The sequence below is a fragment of the Scleropages formosus genome, chromosome 5 (assembly GCF_900964775.1).
Source record: "Scleropages formosus chromosome 5, fSclFor1.1, whole genome shotgun sequence".
Classification (NCBI taxonomy): domain Eukaryota; kingdom Metazoa; phylum Chordata; class Actinopteri; order Osteoglossiformes; family Osteoglossidae; genus Scleropages; species Scleropages formosus.
Genome location: NC_041810.1, coordinates 681,281 through 700,284, shown reverse-complemented (window position 1 = coordinate 700,284; position 19,004 = coordinate 681,281). Strand labels below are relative to the sequence as shown.

The window sequence follows — 19,004 nt, the reverse complement described above, 5'->3', positions numbered from 1 at the left end:
AAGGCAGCATAGGAAGAAAATCTGATTACTGACTCAATTCAGGATGATAATACCAATTTACTGTTATGTGGACACTGTTATATGTCACCCAGGGGCCTTGAGAGCATCGCCACAGGAAAGATGGATCAGGCAAACACTGATGGATCACAGATCTGTTATTAGTGGCTGTGTGCGACCGCTAGTCACTTGTAGGACCCGCATGAAGGAGCTTGAGTCCGTCCAGGACAAGGACTGGAGACCACAGGATGGAAGGCTCACGGTGACACAGAGGTCTTTGGGTTCACCTCACGCCAAGGAGGAGCACATGGGACCCGTGAGACGCAACATAACCGCAGGCCTCAGCTCCTGATGGGAGCAAAATCAAAGTCGGGGAAACCTGACCAAGTGAAGTCACAGCACCGAGCCGCATCACATTACGGGTCAAATAGTCAAAATGCTGCATTTTTTTTTCCCCCCATGGGGACCGTCGGACAAAGGATGTTCAAATCCTTCAAAGGTCCGAGGGTGCGTCGGCAAGAGTTTCCATCCGGCTTTCAAAATATACGAGCGGAGCCACACGAGAATGAGATTAATTAATTGACGTTAGCACATCGGACCAAAAGTAGCTGGATGGGATCGGGTTAAATATGGCCTTCGGCTGCATAAATACACTTTGTGTAAAAAGAAGTCCATTATCCAAAACAAAGAAAGCGTTAAATGTCCACATGAATCTCCGGCGAACCACAAAGAATTCTGCATCCCGTCATTAAACGGGCACGAATTAACCCTTTACAAGTTCCTTTTATGTGATTATAATGGGCGAGACGTGTTCCGCAGGGGCCGTTTGCGGCCGAGGCCAACCAGTGCGGCGGCTCGGGCAAGCTGGGAAAGTCTGAGCAGCGTGTGGTGACTGACGGGGCGCGAGCCACCGTCTGTGTGGGAGGACCGCGCTGTTACCAGCTCGCGGCTGAGCAGCCCGGCCAAAAAAACCGCGGCTCTCGGCTAAACGCAGGAAAACCCCGGCCAGACGACACAAGTGGAAACTCAGAAGTTCACCCAAGAGCCGAGATTAGGAGGGACACTACACAAACAAGTGGGGTGTGTGGAACAAAACCGCTACACTGCGGCTTGGACCGCGCTCTCGCACTGACCCGGCGGTCAATAAACACGTTTCAGGTGTTTCACACAAGACGGTAAACAAGGTCCGCGAGCTCTGCGCTGCACTCGGCGACCGACATCGTAGGGCCACGGCGCTCAGAGCAAAGCAAATACTGCATACTACATGGGCCACATTCAAGGCGTAAATATTTCATCTGTATACCCTCTACATGTACTGCGGTAAGATTTCACTGAAGATGTGCCTTAAACAAATGAGCTTTTCCCAAGTAACAGAAAATTCATTCTTCCCTCCTTCAAAGTTCGAGCATGAAACGAAGTGCGACGTGAAACGTGAGCTGCTGGAGGACCTGGATTCAAATGCCACCTTCGTCAAGCTACTTACCCTGCACCGATACAGTGATACTTACCCTGCTGTATGAACGGGTAAACGATTGGAATGAGTGGCACAAGGTGCCGTAGTGGTTAGTGCCGCTGCCCTCGGGCACGAAGGACACAGGTTCATATCCCACCCCCTGCTGTAGTAGCCCGGATCAAGGCATTTACCCTGAACTGGTACAGTAGAAGTTACCTTGCTGTATAAATGGGTAAATTGGTGTAAGTAGCTAAACAATAAGGTGCTTTGTATAACAGTGTACAATAAATGTAAGCAAACGTAATTGGTTGGTTGTGAAAATTCAACTGAATTAGCCTTATCCTGTCTTAGTCTGTGTTTCTGGGTGTGTGTGTGTGTGTGAGGCTGTCTTTGTGTTCCGGCGAATGAGTTAGACCGAGCGGGTGACTAAGTACACGCATGCGTCCAATTACAGTACATATGCAGTGTGTGTTCCGTTACCACAAGACGGGGATGGTGACTCGCCGGTGATGTCACAGGCACACTTTCACCTTGTATATATGGTGAAACTCCACCGTGCTTCACAGTGGAGAGAGGCCTCGGGAGCATCCATACCTCGTTCTCAGCGCAGCGGCATCGCTGGTCCTCTGTGAACAAACAGCGCTCCTCAGAACACTCTTCCATTTCACTGGACTCACCTGCAGGTGTCTTTTCTTTCACACTCAAACAGCATCGTCTCCTAGTGGATTGCAAATGTCAAGGAAATACGGCTGATAAGAACTTCAACATTTCCTGCGTTAGTAAGTATTCCTTATTTGTCTTCTTTTCAGACTGCCTCTTAGCAAACTCATGATAAACACGCCGTTTTAAACGTATAACGTCTATAACAGAAACTATAAAGTCACGCAATAAAGAATAACTCGAATTCTTTTAAAAAAAACCGAAGACTTTTTTTATGAGATTGTTTTGCCAAGTATGTTCTTGACAAGCGATCTCAGTGGAAGGATTATGGTACACTGCGGAGGATGCCGAACAACATTATTGTAGAACGCAACACTGAAAAACATGAATTTGTGTTTTGTGGGGGAAATAGAAGGCAGAACCAGTTTGTTTGGAGTGCACATTGTATACTGGATTTATGTGAATAAATGCAGTGTGTTTGGTGTCAGATTCTGTATGCATGTTTTCACTTTCTTCATGCTGATATTTAACCAAGTACAGGATGGAGGGATTGACAGGACGGTCCTGGTCCAATGGACCACACGCGGCGCATTTGTTGTGTTCATTTGGGCCCTGACAGGGAAACCTCAGTCAACTAATGTGCAACGTATGTCTTTAAAGAGAAACAGCACTAGACTTAAAGTTTACAGATACCACAACCTAATTTTGAAAACTGGATTCAACAAAAACTCAACTGCTTCAATCTCCCGAAACTCCGAATTCAATACGCAGTCAAATCATCGCTGTTAAACCAACTATGATAGATAAATTAGTCCTAAACAGAATTCATGTTCAACCTAGAGGGACCGCAAACAAGCTGGCACCTGTTATATTCGGTGTGTGTGAGCATGAGAGAATGATGGAAAAGAGAACTAAGCATTTGTCCTCAAAGGTCCAAAATAAATGAGACTGTCTTTATGCTGGATCAGGGTTAGAGGTGAGGGGAGACACACACACACACACACACACACACAGTGGAAGTGTTTCCCTGGGTGGGACAGGTGTCCTGCTGCAGTACAGACAGATGGACTATGCGTCTCCTGTGCTACTTACAGGACATGAAGAGGACACGAGTGCGGTTTGGGGCTGGCACACGGCAGGGATGGACGCTCCCTCTGCGTTCCACTGCTCCCCCATCTGTGTTAACACACAGGCACTTATTTCACATTTACCAAACGTGCTATACTATAGCACAAACCAGAGGAATACTTTTCATGTGCATTTTACATGTATTTAATGTGAAATGCCCTACAGACAACTTCTGGCTACAACTACTTGATTTACAGGGCTGGCTTTCATGGTTTTACTTATTTTAAAATGATTATCATGTTTGGAATGCCGGCGTCGCAAATTAGCTAGCATCTCGTCGGTGTCGTTTGAGTTCTGGAAAAAAAAAATCCACATCAAGGTGATGGGAAGACGTTCATCTCAGAGATGAACGACTCCACATCTTACCGAATATAAGGCCGTTGCGTTGGGATCTCTGGAGTTCAGCCGCTGATCAGACCTCATCGCCAACTTGCTAGTTGAAAGAAAGGCTCACAAAGAGGTTCACGCACATCTGGGGTGAGAGCCCTCGGGGTGCACACGTGCACACACACACATACACGCAGACAAACACACAGTAAGGAAGAGAAAAAAACAATACCCCTTTGTTTTGTGCTCCAGAAAGATGCCGTGATACAGCGCAATTGACGCCTAGCAGCAGAAAGGGAAAACAGCTGTATGGAGCTCTGCGGAGGCTTTGTTGGCAGCGCACTGCTCCTCTTCCTTCCTCTTCACCACGCAGGGGCAGGAGCAGCAGGGCACTGGAGGGGGGGAGGTTTACCCAAGTTAGTCCTCCACACAGAGCACATGGGAAAGTCATCTTCAAAGCACTGCAAGACACCATGTGCAAGACACAATGACAGTTGTTTTAGTGTTAAGTCAGGAATCGAATCCAAACACAACACTCATTTTGCTTCCAGCTGTTCTTCACACTGTGCATCTGCACATCTCTACACTGGCTGTCATGAAACAAGAGGTGAGAGCATTTCTTCATAAGGTTCATTGAAAGGTGTTGACACCATACCTGTCGTTCCACATCTGAAGCTTCCTTGGGGTTGGGGACCTTTTCCTTTCCAAAGTACCCTCCTTCACGCTCCACACAATTCCTGCAGCACTCCAAAAACTCCTGAAAGCCACGCAGCAGACAAAGGTTTCAACATCACCCCGAAGACATAAGCAGTAGCTTTTTTCACCTTTTCATTATATAAAAATTTCCTTTCTTGAAAACTTTTTTGTCTCTGTTCCCTGAGCTTGATTCTGAATTTCAGAAGTCTCTTGACCACCTGAAATTTACTCAAAATTTAATTGCATATCTTTGAAGAAACATCACATCTGACCAGAAAACAGGGGTTCAGCCAGTCGGTGTTACAGCTGAAGGACTGAAGACAAAAGGGTCATATTACAGGGTTACAGGCACAAGGCTTTGATCTTGCCTCCCCCACAGTCAACCTCAAAACTTTTCAACTTACTCTGATCTCTTTGCACTGACCGTCGGTCAAGGAAGTTGTCTTGATGTTGTTCAGGTGGTACACTGAGCGGAATCAGAAGGGCTTCCTTGCTCTTGCTCCAGTGTTGTATGGATCATAGGTCACTCACTAGAATTGACCTGCTTATGTTTGGGTACCAACCACCAGCTTATTCTCCAGGCAGGAGTGCTGCACTTTGCTGATCATGGACATCACTTCTACTAGTTAGCTTGGAAAGTTTTGCGCAGATAGCTTCTTGAACATGTCCTTGAGCCCATGGCAATAAAGTGAGCTCACCTTGGCACACTTCCGTTCAGTCAAAAGCTGGACACTACCACAGGAATCTCCTGGGTGGTCACTGAGACTTCTGATAGACACCCCCTGTCATCTTCAGCAGAAACACACTTACACCACCTGTAAGTGTCACATGTCATGGGTATCTTCTCAGACCTCTGAAATCCAGGTGCTGTAGCACTGTCCATATCAAGCAGGGTGGAGAAGGAGGAAGAGGGGAAGCAGGGGCAGGAGCGCAACAGTATGAGCCTTTGTGTAGGGGATCGCTTTTGGGGCAAACAAAAAAACCATTAAGATTAAAAGCGAACATTGTGTGTGTGTGTGTGTGTGTGTGTGTGTGCACGCGTGCACATGCTCTACATTCTGCCAGAACTCCGCAATTTTCTAGGAATCAAAAACAGCTTTCCTGGCTCAGTCTTTACATACTGGCTGCCAGGAAAAGTTGTTTTTTTTACCTGTTTATATGCAGGTAGAGTAGACTTTGCAGAATGGAATCATATGAGGTGCTTTTTTCCTACTGAATATGAAAGCACTGCATTACGTGAGGGCAAAGCAGCTGGAAAGTGCAGCGGCGAGAGTGGCGAGTGGGAAGGGTCTCACTCCCACCGTTGTCATAAAGGACTTTGGGGGCCACGCGTCAAACGGAGACCCTTACGGACCAAGCAGCTTGTAAAACAGGGAGCCCTTTGGAAAGTAATCCGCCACCCACTGGGTAAATACCACCGCGCTTTTCTTTCAAGGCAGTCTTTATTAAAACACTTGGGCCCTTTTATATACAAGCAAAGATTAACTGAGACATTCAAGTCTCAGGAGAACGGAAGAGGTTCTCTTTATTCTCATGTCAGTGAGTTCATCCTTCAGAAAACAACACCACCTATCCCTATCAGGGCAAAAAATGTAGAATGAATCATGATTTACAATGAGTGTTTTGTGTTTTAAATTAGTGATGGATGACATTTTAAAATCTGTTCTGTTGAGTTTAATTACATATTTTATACTTACTAATTTCATCTTAAAAAATTAAAACATTTTGTTGTAAAATTTGATATTGTCCCTTTCCAGGAATTCCCTTACGTGTTTTTCGCTGTACCAGGATAAAGCAGATTCACTGTAAGGAAACATCAACCATCAATCAATCAATTAAACATCATAAAATAAAATAGAAACAGGAATATGGAAAGGTACAAAAATAGGGCAGAAAAATCTTGTTTCCTGGGAGAAAATGTTATAATGTTGACTGTTATGAGTAATTTGCTTAGTTCAAAAGACTGCATCACATTCCAGGTTCAATTAAAAATGTTAGTATTGTATAAGCTTCCTATTACTGAATTTACAAGTGTTGTAGTACAGTATTAATTCAATATCACTATTTGTATGTCGAGGGGGTGCGGTGGTGCAGTGGGTTGGACCGCAGTCCTGCTCTCCGGTGGGTCTGGGGTTCAAGTCCCGCTCGGGGTGCCTTGCGGCGGACTGGCGTCCCGTCCTGGGTGTGTCCCCTTCCCCCTCCGGCCTTACGCCCTGTGTTACCGGGTAGGCTCCGGTTCCCCGTGACCCCGTAAGGGACAAGCGGTTCTGAAAATGTGTGTGTGTGTGTGTGTGTGTATTTGTATGTCAAATGTTGAAGTATAATAGTATGAAAGTGCCGGTGTTATGAAGAAGTTGTGTTGTGTGCCCCTGTAAATGAGATATTTTGTTTAACTGTGGGATGATCACCTCTTTTAGAGTTTATTTGAAAGTGAGCATCTACAAAATTTTGGAAAATTAAATTTTAACATGAGAAATGGTTCTTTAATCACATCAGATCAATTAAGCGACCAAATCCGACCAATTTCACCCTGTACATGTGATGCTACATCAGCAATTTTTTTTTAAATTCTGAGTTTTGGATATTTGTCAGTTGTATCTGACTGAATGAGTAAGATCATTCTTGCAGTCCTACCAGGACTCTGCTGGGAATCGCTTCAACACAAGTGCCGACTCCTGCCTTTCGCATCCAGTGGGCTTTTCTCCATTGGCAAATTAGTCATGTTTTAATTTAGGGCTTTGGTGACATTTTGAAACACTGCCTGTTTCCAGAGCTTAAAAGGCAATCCATAGGGAAGATCTGGCAGGCTAATCCGAAGCATTTTCCGCTATTTTCCGCTATTCCTTTCACCGGTGTCTTAGCAGCCCTCCAAGGGTAAGCTGATGGAAGGTGGGGCACATTAGTAAATAGAGTCAAGCCGAATGAAACGATAATCAAATTTCTGATCTCAAAATTTTCCGTATTATTCAACTGATCTCTCATCCCATAGGCAAATGTAAATCTTACTCAGGTGACCTCAAAGACCTGGCGTGCCAAAAACATTCCGCTCCTTAAAAGTAAGTCTGGAAGTCAGACAAACACCGTGGGAAAATGGATTCCTGCCCATCGTCCACTGACAGACAGGAAATGTGATGTCAACAAACCTGTCTATCTGTAGGGCGGAAGACTGGACCGGCCTCGGCAAAACACACCTCACCCTGGAGAACATACACTCAGTGTGGTAAAATCCAGTCAGTCCCTGGGGGAAATTCTGCTGAGTAAGGCTCACTGGTTGTTGGCCAAAGCCTTGGTGGAGCTCTTAGGTGTCTCCCCAGGCAAGATTTCAGATGAGAAAGGAATGTTTCCTATGAACACGTTCCAGTGGCAAGAGCTGCAAGTCAAATTAGCTGGAAAATGTTTGTTTTGTATGCCGAATGTTCCAGTAGTACACAAGGTAACTACCAACACGTTGAATCGCAAAACATTTCAGAGTGTTGGAGATGCGCTATTCTGTAAAATCTAATATTTAAGAGATGAGCACTTCTGCCCCTTAACAGCAATTTCGTGTTCTCTGTTTGTTACTGTGCATCATTTTGTAGTTAACTGGGAAATTGGACTGGTGGCAGAAGTGGGATTAGTTCAGTGCTCTTGGCTAAAGAAGTTTCTGTTGCTGAACAGGATCCTTTGTCAAAGACGTGTGTGCTAAATAACAAGGTTACAGGATACTTGCACTGATTTTGAGACTAACAGCCCCTCTATGACTCAGTTGTTTACATGAGTCAACGGAGGACAGTTATAAAATTCTCTTAATTGCTTAACACGTCCGAGGTCATCTTCAGGGAATTTGAATGAACTCTTCTGCAAAAGCAGAAGGCAAAATCAGCAATGCAGAGAAAGAGCAAAACAGAAACTTTTCACTCTTCTGATCTTCGATTTCAACAATACAATCTTTATAATGGGCTTCACAAATATAACTGTCAGATGTATCTACAACGTGTGTTCTCTGGTAATGCCGTAAGGTGATGACAAAATCTACAAAAACATTTAAAGAATGACTGTGCATGTGGTAATATTCAGTATGACACTTAATTACTTTATTTGGCAGAAACATTTTGTGGATCTCACACTCTAAACTGAATAAATGTATAGTTATACAGCAGACTTGTGTGTTATGCCATTATAGATTTTTGCATTTCTCCTTTCTCAGAGAACACTTTTGCTGAATTGAAAGAAAATAAATTTCAAATCACCAAAAAGCACTCTCTACGGGACAGTTCAGTTAAAATAAAGGCATGTATGTCTCGCAACTATGCTTTCTCTTACTGCTTATGTGCAAACGATGGTCTAAAGGATGCAGGTTCAAGCCCCAGGAGGAACAGACTCTTAGCTTTGCCTGGCACCGCAACTACTCAGCTGTTGGTAACCTCGAAAAGAATAACTAAAGCAGCGAATTTTCATAATTTAGTTAAACCACCCCCCCATTTTCTCATCTTTTCATTTGCCTCTTTGGACTGTTAACAATGTTGAAAATTTCATTCAAGCATATCCAGGGGAGTGGGGATAATTATTTGGGTGGGGGTGTAAAAAAAAACATGCATCTAGGTGGAATACTGCCACACTCCTCCCATCTCTCTCGCTCTCTCTCTCTCTCACACACACACACAGACACACACACACACACACTTGCCTGTTCCACCCTGCTGCTGGAAGGCTCATGGCAGTGTGCAACACTGGCGCCCCCTTCCTGCCTGTGCATTGCTGGCAAGCGGGCGGGCGGGTGGGCAGGCGGGCGGGCGGGCGAACAGACTCCCCAGGCAGGGCCGACTGCAGCCTTATTCTTCTGAAGTTCCCAGCAGTGGAGCACACAGACAGCATGCTGCGTGCTCCCCCGGCACTCCCACCCCAGCTGCTGTTGCCTGCGGTCGTCCCGTCCAGCTGCCAGCCCCTCTTCACCTAGAACAACTAGAAGAGACCTCAGCAGCACTAAAACTGGAGTGCTCGTCACTTTTTTTTGACTTTCCGTTCTTGCCTCAAACTGGGACCTTTGATAAAAGTAAGGCAACATCTGGAGATAGAGCAAATACAACAGTGGACTTCATTTGAAAGCCTTCCCCCCCCTCCTCCACAGCTCCACATGTAATCTCAGCTTATTTTCACAGGGATTTAATCATCAGGACTGAGGCTTGTGTTTGTGTCTCATTGCAGCCTGGAAACTGTGTGAAGATCTTTCTGTTTGGGAAACTGAAGGAACAAGTGACCCAACTTGCTGGACTCACTATTTGGAAAGTAAGTTCTCGCTGTGTTTCCTCTCGTTTGCTTCACTTCTTATCGGGGACACAATTTTGGAAACCTTCTGCACTCGAATATGTTTAACAAGCGCTGACGTTCCCGATTTTTCCCCAGGAAAACACGTTTAGTGAAGTAACAATGCAGTTTTTTGTGCTTTTAATAAATACTTGTGCTCTACTGAGAATTATTCCCATACAATTGCAAGAAAAAGTCAACAAATTCCTGGACATCATGTATCACTGTTTAAAGCAAAGCAATCTGTAATGCAATACTAAAAGCACTACAGATAAAAAAATATATATACATTTAGCATAGTGAGACCCTGCCAGTTTCGTACGTTTTTAGTTCCAGTATTTTTTTTTAAAGATTTATCAATAATAGATTTTTTTTGCATTTTCTTGTACAAGGAGCGACACAAACATCGTGTGATGCATACATACAGCAGGACTTTGTTTCTTCTCCACAGGAGACCAGGCACAGGATGTTTTGTTCGAGAAGACTGCTTCAGCAGTGGAGTTTCGCCGTGTTTCTGCTCTGCTCCCCTGTGCCCTATTACGGCCGACCCATTGATGCGCTCACTAACCGCATGTAAGTGCATCTCCTTCACACACACTTTGTCTACCCATGCGCATTCACACATACTCCACTCTCTCTGGATTTTTATTCAAATAGTAAAGCACCTACAAATTGCTAAATAATATCGAAATCATCAACATCAGTATAAAGTGTATTTATTACAATAATAATGCAATCCAGTGAAATTCCATCAATAATTCCAACAATGCTATTGCTATAATATTAATAGTACTAATCTATAATGCTAATTATTTTGACAAATGCAATCATGAATTTTATTTCAAGAAGAAAGAAATGGCTTTTAATATTCCTGGTAATAAAGTGCCGGTCAGGTGCTTTCTCTCAAGGCAAAGCGCGGTAGAGTACCAGGTTTGCGTACTTTTTTCCACTGTGTCCAGTCCTGGGGCGTCCGGCATGAAACTCGGGACGGTGTGGAAACAGGTCTGGCGCTCGGCTTCGAAAAAGCAGCAGCTCGCAGTAATCCCGGGCCTGCCGCCCTGTTGCACAGCGTTAGCGGGGAGCGCACACGGTCGCTGGCACCTCCAGCAGACCGGGCTACGGCAGGGCTGCTGAGCCAGCAAAATGAAATCTCACAACAAAAATGCGTCTGGGAGCAGGGACCCCCTGCAAAGCCTCCCCTGAAGCGCATGCCCACAGTGCGGCCTGTGGCTCTTGTGAACATTTCTCGTGTTTGCTCCTCTCCTCTGAGACCTTTTTCAGAGACATGCAAACATGCAGAGATGCAGCTCATGTTCCCCCCAACAGGAGCCTCTGTAATACTCCAACACTTATTTTGCCAGTTTTTACATCCCTCCTTTTAAATAGAACGGCAAAACCAAATCTATAAAATCCCATCAAGGTTTAGTCACTTTTAAAACGTATTTTGTTGCAGCAGTTAAAAGTTTTCCTGATCTTGAGGAACAAGCCTTCGGAGAAGCTGTTTGAGCTGAAACAAATGGAAAGTCCTGAATCACATTAATTCGACGCAATTGGCCTTTTATGATTTGGTATGTAGAGGGAATGGATATGGAGCAGATGCCACCCAAACTTTTTTTCGCTATTTACGCAGTGCACAGGCGAGTAATAAATTCTCTAGACGTGCTGTCGACAGCAGTCCAGCCCAAGGGTCACCTTCTGGGGGTGTGAGCAGGCCAGGGGAAAGCGTGCAGTGGGCGGTCAACCTGAGATGACCTGAACGGAGGGGTGGGGGGGGGGGGTGCTCGATCCCTCTCTTCTATTTTATTTCACATTCTCCTTAGCAGACGTTAATCCATTACGGCTAAAGGTTATTACAAATAGCACATACAGTTGGCTTTGCTGCCACACAGTATTACGATTATGATGCCTGAATTTGCGCCAAGTTTGGTAAAGTGGTTTGAAAAGAATAGAGTTACAATTACGGCGACTACAGAGCACTACTTTTTTTTTTTTTTCTTTTTCTTTTTAACAAGCTCGGAGAAACAATTAGCTGCAGGGAAACCAAATAAAGCTTTTGTACTGGGCTTGTGCCACCTCCCATGTGAAACGAACTTTATTTAATGCAAAACGCACCGGCTCTTCATCGCATTCAGGGAAACACCCAGAGGTGTATAAACAGAGCCGTTACATGCATAAATCAAATATGATTTTTCGCATGTGTTGTAATAAACACATAAATACTTGCAACACAGTTCTATGTATAATACACAAAAAATTTGACAAGAACTTAATACAATTATTATTAAAGGAATTATTTAAATAAATAGCAAATATATAACAAAATTGTACCATTTTTATTTGATCAGTCTGATCATGTTCCTTTTACACAGTTAGAACAGGCATTCCGGAGTTTCTTTTTCTTAAATTGCTTGTTCTCCTAGAACGGACATGTACATCATTACAGGTGTTCAAAATAATGCCATAGATGGCCTGCCGGAGCCACTGAAAAATGACAAGCTAGACTCACTTGTGTCCCTCAGTCATTGCTAACAATCACCTGGAATGTTCCACAGAGGGACTGACTGACACTAGCTCCGCACCTTCACCTGTGAGATAACACACAGACGCAAGCGCCACACGCCCCCGGGCCCTCGGTTCCAGCTGCGTGCTGCTTTATCATTTCGCAGCAAGTGCAACAGTACTGTGTGCAGTCCCACAGTAAATCACGGGTAAAAATTAAGATCAATAGTTAACCGTGGGCCCCGAGACGACGTTAGGACAAGCCTTCACGATGCTCACAGGACAAAGGAACACATTTAGATTTATTTTTTTAACTGACGGCTTTCCTTGGAAGCGACTTACAATGTTAAGCGACACACATTTCTTAAAATCCCCTTTACTTTTTAATTACATATTTGAAATCACTGTAAAAAAGAAGTCTTGCTGTATGAATAATATTTATATAATAACAATAAATCTGTAGTAAACTTTGCAGGAATAATTCATTTAATCTTTGACCAGGTCTTTTTTATTCTGTGACAGTGAAACTAGTGAAAAGTGACAAGCTTAAGGGTTTTTCCTTTTCAACAGAAGAGGCATCCGAAAATTACGAGTTTTTCAGCAGACATTTGTATGGAAACTGTTATTTTCCAAAGGAAGGAAAACTCATCTCAACATTCTTTGGCGAGAGGGCACCTTACATATAAATTTTACATTACTGGAGCAAGGAAGAATTCTCGCAATTATAAATCATCTCGGAGGAGGATGTATTGCCGTATTACTTTCATAAGCTAAGGCGAAGGGCTGGCTGATGTGGTCCTTCGTGCAAGATGGAGAAATGAACCCTCCGTCTGTCGCGTCTTCACTGAAAGCAACAAGGGGATTAATTTGGCTGCAGCTGCGCTTCGGTTCGAGTCCACTAAAAAAGGGTTATCAGAAGAGCAGCACGTGATGGGATCCCTGTTCCCAGGTAGACATGGAGGGAGAGCAGTGTAGTGCATGTGGGCCAAATAGACACATGGTGCTCCGTCAGCTCCCCTGACAGCCCTGCGACACCAGACCGGAGGGGTCAAAGCGTCTCAGTTTACCAGGAGATGTTTACAGAGCAGGGCTATTCCAACAGACATGAACCCCCATGGCCTCTTCTCTAGTCTGGCACCGAAGGGGTCCAAAGACTCGAGTCCATGCAGGCTGCAGGTGGCGCAGTGAATAAAGTCCCCACCTTTGGATAAAAGGACCCAAATGCCACCCTGCGCCATGCTTATCCTGAATTGATTAGGTAAAAATTACCCAGCTGTAGAAATGAGTAAATAAGGGTAAATAGCTTAACACTGTAAGCCACTTGGGATAAAAGTATGAGATAAATAGATGTCAATGATCGCAATCCAAGGTTTTGCAACACCACCAGTGTATTTTGCTGGCATTCCCCAGGTCATTATAGTTGTCATACAATATACTTTGGCTAAGAGCGAAGTTTTAAAGTGATTTTTTATCTCTTTTTGTCTTGCTTGTTATGTTAGGAGAGCCACTCATTTAGATTAGATTAGATAACTTCAACAATCAGAAAAGAAACTGCAAAAGGTATATATACAGAAAAAGGGTGACAGAGTGCAATCACACTGAAAGTAAATAAATGTCACATGTAGACAAGTATATAAAAATATATAACAGGAAATAAGAAATAGAAAAGAAACAAAAGCTGTGCAGACATTATCACATTATTATTATTTACATACATTAAGAGTCAAAACAGGGTTTTCAGGATTAGAACTCTTGTGTCCTTGAGAAATATGCTTAACGCACATTGATGATAAAATATCCATCTGGGTTTTAAACCATAATGTATATAATGTACATAATGTAAATTCTTTCGGATAAAGACATGAGCCAAGTGTCAAAATAAGAAAAAAGTGCTACATATACTGCCACCTACAGGTAACTGTACAAAAAAAAGTGACTGCTTCTTTTTCAAGGTTCATCACCCATGATATGCAAAAAAGAGGGGAAAAAAAAAAATCCGTGGAGCTGAACCATAGAACAGCATGATTCAACAAAATGTCGAGGGGAATACTGTGAAATAATGTTACATTTTTATTTACCCTGGCATCCTGAAACCCTGTGAAAAAAGGTAATTGTTTCAAGACATTTGCAGAGCGTGTTCCATAACCGCAGCCTTGGTGGTTACAACTGAAGACAACCCTGGAGCCTGCAGTTTTAAAACACCTATAAACTTTTAATCAATTTTAGAAATAAGGACAGATAAATACAGCTCGTGTAGACCGACTCACAGCAGAAATATTAAGCAAGAATTATTTCGGACGCTTTCAATGTTTGGAGAAAAATTTGTAATTTGGTTTAATGGCTCCTAATGTCTCTTTCTGTAACACATAATATACATTTAGCTGTAAAATTATACGTACATGTATATTTACATACATATGGTCAGTGTTAAACCCCAGTGAATTAAATGAAGTCCTGCAATGCGCGCATTTAATGAGCAGACCGAAATTGCCTCAAGCGAGAAACGCGGTAATGAGATGTGGGCCGACAGTTTAAGTGTCAGTGCTCTAAGTGGACCTTTACATACACTCTTCTGAATGTTCTTCCATGGACGCCAACCTTGTGCAGGAGCAGAACACGAAAACATGCCGCTGCTGCACAAACACGCGACTGTGCTGCAAAGAGCACCGCTGCGTGCGGGACGTGCCAGCTCCCTCGCGCCGGGTGCTACAACTCGCCCTGCATTTATTTTACTTAGGTATGAGGAGCGGGAACTCTCCGGATTTAAGGTAAATAAAATATCAAATTGTCAGTGGAGGCCGGCCAAGTTTTCACAGGCCTTGATTGCTCTAAGTAATACCACATTGAAGGCGGGCCACTTGGCGTGATTCGGCGGGGGCTGACAGTCACCGCGTCCCTCACCGGGGGTCCTTAACTGCCATGGGGTGAGAGTCGGGATGTGGGTGGGTTAGATCGCTGAGCCGTTCCCAGGTTATATAACACCGCATTGCAGCTTCGTGTTGGGTTGGACCTCGGCTCCAACTGTTAGACCTCAAAAAAATCTGGAAAGCACTAAAACAGTTTAGTTCCCAGGGGGATACTGACATACATGGCCTTGGCCTCCATGTCTGGCAAAGCCATGGATTTTTTTTTTTTATTTATTTACTTATTACTTCATTTATCTGAGTCTTTTGCACAAAGCAGCATCAGTCTTAAGCTGCTCACACTGATTTACTCACTTACGCAGCTGGGTAGTTTTACTGTATCAGTTCCGGGTAAGTACCTTGATCAAAGGTACTACAGCAGGAGGCGTGATTTGAACCAGGGTCCTTCGACAGGAAGATGCAGCTCTAACCACTGCGCCACCTACTGACCCCACAGCAGTTATGCAGCTTGTTAGAATTAGTTCACAATTTCGACCAGTTTGTGAAACACAGATACCTGTGCTCCCATGTGTGACGTCGAGCCTTGCTTCCTTCTGCAGGAGGCGCTCCGTGACCCATGCCCAGCTGATGCATGACAAGGGCCGCACGCTGCAGGACTTCAAGAGGCGCATGTGGCTCCAGGAGCTGCTGGATGAGGTGCACACGGCAGAGGTGCGAGAATTGCCAGACCGAGCGGGTGGGGCGGCAGGCGGGGGTGTGGCCGTTATCAGCGGGGTCCTCCCCAAACCTGCTGGAAGCACCAAGAACTACCCCGTTGGGTTCCGCCTGGATGAAGAAGGCACCCACCTGCCCCAGGAGACCAACAAGTCACAGACTTATAAGGACCAGTCGCTGAAGGCGGCCAGTAAAAAGAAGAAGAAGGGCCGTACTGGGAAGCGCCGGGAGAGCGAGAAGAAGAGGCGGAGGGCTCGCTCACTGCCAGGGCCAAGGGCCAGAAGCAGCTTCCTCCTGCAGCGGCAGCCATTCTTCGGCCTGCTGGCACAGCTCCACTAAGACTCCGTCAGTCTCTGACACAGGTAAACACGGTAAACCGCTGTCACCCAGAGCCAACGCATCCACTGGGCCTTACCATTCATTCATGATCATATTCTGTGTCGTGTTTGGTCCCAACCGTGAAATAGAGAAAGCCAAAGGTCAGGCAAAATGCTTCTATCATAGTACAGGTGGTCCATGACTTATGATGGGCTTCTGTTCTAACAATCTCATTGCAAGTTGACTTTGAATATAAACACAGTAGTTTTATAAATATATTTTCATGCTGCAAAATAATTTTCACTTTCATTTTTAAATCCGTTTCCTTTTTCTTTTCTGCATCACCATAATACACCGTCTTGCCATTGGAAAAAAATAACTTGAATGGAATCACAAACAAAATGTTTGTAAATTTAAGGTTTTTGTGGGGAAAAAAAAAAAACAGTCGCTGATAGACTGATCAATAAGAAATATGGTGCCTTGTTGCAGCAGGAGTAGCCAATGTTATGCTATTAACATTACCAGGACATGCCAAGACTTGAAAATAATATAATAAGGTTGATGGCGTGGCCATCATAAGTCCAGGGGCTTGTAAGTCACACATATGTTGAGGACCACCTGTATACAGAATATATGTGAAAAACAGGGATTAAAGCAGCATATGTGCTGTGTGAATATTAAATGGTTAATTGTAAAATTATAATACAGGACTTGTACACATCTTTCCCTTCTCTCTTTCTCCACATGTGAATCCTATGATTCAAGTTACATGGAACACTGTGTACATAGTCAGATATGATTTTAGATCCATCTGGAGACCGGGAGGATCAGATGTTGATGCAGAAGTTATTACAACATAAATACAGGACGCACCCAAAGAGACAAACCCAAACACGACCACTTTCAGTTACCACGGCGATAAAGCAACAGGCACCAGACCAGCGAGGTGTTAGTGTCTCATGGTCACGCTGCCCTTTGAGCGCCACTGGATGCACGGTGCCGCCCTGCTGTCCGCTGTTTTCATATCAGAAGGGCTGTCCCTTTGATGTAGGAGGGGTGGCTGTTTATCTACTGCAACGTGGCTCATTTGCATAATTGCAAACATGTGGCCTAGACCCCCATGCTGAGGGGCGTTAGGGGCCAAAACATCTACCCTGTCACATGAGCCTCACACACCACACCTCGTACTGTGGCTGTGCACACACCACCCTGATCAGAAACAGACCAGAAGCTGTGGCTCAGCCCTTTCCCACTATTCATTTTTTATATGCTTCTTCACTTTTGACATAGTTTCCATAAAAAAGCACAAAAGAGTTATTCTTTTAATTTAACATCATTTTAATTATTTACCTTTATCGGTTTAATTCTTTACATTTTTAAAAAAGTAATAATTATATTATCGGAGCACTTCAGAAAAAGTTCATTTACACCTATATCAACTCATTAAAACATCGAACTGTAATTCCTTAATTGTATTAGTTCCCCAATTATATTCCAACAAACATATGTGCAACGACATTCTGAATATAAAAATGTAGCTCTTAATATTGTAAATTTATAGTAATTTCCTGTTTTTCCTTTCTTTCTTTCACAGATAACCTAAAGACATTTCATTGGGATCCATAGACTCATTGCAGTATTCTGTAATAGTGATTTTTGGAAGGTAATGGGGGGAAATATTTATTGTTTGTAAATAATTTAAATGCACCAGAATAGTGATTATGATAATAATGAAAAAATATGTCATGCAACGCTCTGTGGAGCTTTTGGTTATTGTGAATATTTCTTTTTTGTTAGGACTTCGCCAATTATAAATGTCAGATTTGCCATAATTTATTTTTCTTTAAATGGTGTATTTATTTTGTAAATGTATGATGGTGCTGCTGACTTTCTATATTTTTGTAACATATTGCACTTTAGATATATGAATATATGAATCAAGTAATTTTGTTAACTGACCTTATAAAATGTTCTCTTTTTGTGGTTTATTTGGATGAAGAAAACGCCGATACTCTGACCTTGTATATCCCTAGCTCGATTTTGACAGATTGATTTCCCAGCCTCCAAAACTCTGTGCTCTCCTTGTTTTCCGCTGTGTCCCCCGAGTTCCACGAGGCTCTGCTCCAAGACACGCCGGATTTTCTCTGTGTACGTTGTGCTTCCAACCTGTACAATACCTCAGTCGGTTTCTTCATGTTTCTAGGATCCATCTGCAAAAGCCAGGGTTCACTCTGTACATAAACTGGACACATCGACTATATATTGTTTAGCACTTGCACTGAGAGAACACCCTATTTTGAAATGATTAAACATTTAGCAGAAATCCTTACACTTTCCATGTTATTTTTCAATTTCCTTAATAACCTGTGAAGAGACATTTGTCTATTTTTAATCTAGTAAATAGAACTCATATTTCACAGAGATTCAAACATGCGTACCACTGTCTCAAATCAGTTCACCTTCCTTAAGTTAAATGCAATAACACACGTTATATTTATGTCTTCTTTACTGAGACTGATACTGCAAACGACACTACTAATATTTCAGAAAATGGTGAAAATGTATTACTGAGACAAATTCAAAGCTGCTTAAACCATAAATACACAACTATGACTGTAACTACTAGCAGCAATCTTCAGCTTTTGCCAGAGTAGCAAAAAATGTTTGAGGAAAAAACTGAATCTCTTGCTTTATTTTGCTGGGGAAAATTTGGTAGTCAGTGGAATTTATGAAGTGAACAAGACAAAAGCGAGAAAAAACAAGTGAAGGTTGTTTTGGGGGTGCGGTGGCGCAGTGGGTTGGACTGCAGTCCTGCTGTCCGGTGGGTCTGGGGTTCGAGTCCCGCTTGGGGTGCCTTGCGGCGGACTGGCGTCCTGTCCTGGGTGTGTCCCCTTCCCCCTCTGGCCTTACGCCCTGTGTTGCCGGGTAGGCTCCGGTTCCCCGTGACCCCGTAAGGGACAAGCGGTTCTGAAAGTGTGTGTGTGTGTATTATTTATCATAGGGGATGTATGTTATAATGGCAGTTTAAAAATTTTGGTCAAAACTATAATATGGTAGCTAGTGAA

At 43.6% G+C, this 19,004-nt stretch overlaps 2 protein-coding genes across 2 annotated transcripts in view; one reads left to right on the top strand and one right to left on the bottom strand.

The window, feature by feature from the left end:
* The window catches only part of LOC108942547 (coiled-coil domain-containing protein 91-like), a 113,065-nt gene extending 109,424 nt beyond the window's left edge, over positions 1-3,641 (bottom strand). Inside the window, exons 1-3 of the mRNA XM_029252394.1 lie at positions 3,605-3,641; positions 3,203-3,286; positions 1,981-2,076 (exon numbers count right to left, since the gene is read on the bottom strand). The gene's annotated coding sequence lies outside the window, so the exon portion shown is untranslated. The remainder of the gene's footprint in view (positions 1-1,980; positions 2,077-3,202; positions 3,287-3,604) is intronic.
* Positions 3,642-9,198: 5,557 nt separating this feature from the next.
* LOC108942536 (parathyroid hormone-related protein) lies at positions 9,199-18,253 on the top strand. The gene is made up of 5 exons (XM_018765951.1): positions 9,199-9,293; positions 9,446-9,526; positions 9,996-10,117; positions 15,507-15,983; positions 17,534-18,253. Exons 3-4 carry the CDS (start codon positions 10,011-10,013, stop codon positions 15,958-15,960), a joined length of 561 nt encoding a protein of 186 aa, XP_018621467.1. The 5' UTR covers positions 9,199-9,293; positions 9,446-9,526; positions 9,996-10,010; the 3' UTR covers positions 15,961-15,983; positions 17,534-18,253.
* The last annotated feature ends 751 nt before the right edge of the window (positions 18,254-19,004 follow it).

What these genes read in the sequence shown, in the direction of transcription:
- LOC108942536 (XM_018765951.1), top strand. Translation starts at nt 10,011, where the DNA reads ATGTTTTGTTCGAGAAGACTGCTTCAGCAGTGGAGTTTCGCCGTGTTT. An exon ending in GATGCGCTCACTAACCGCAT is followed by an intron (nt 10,118 to 15,506) that starts GTAAGTGCATCT and finishes TTCCTTCTGCAG; the next exon opens with GAGGCGCTCCGTGACCCATG.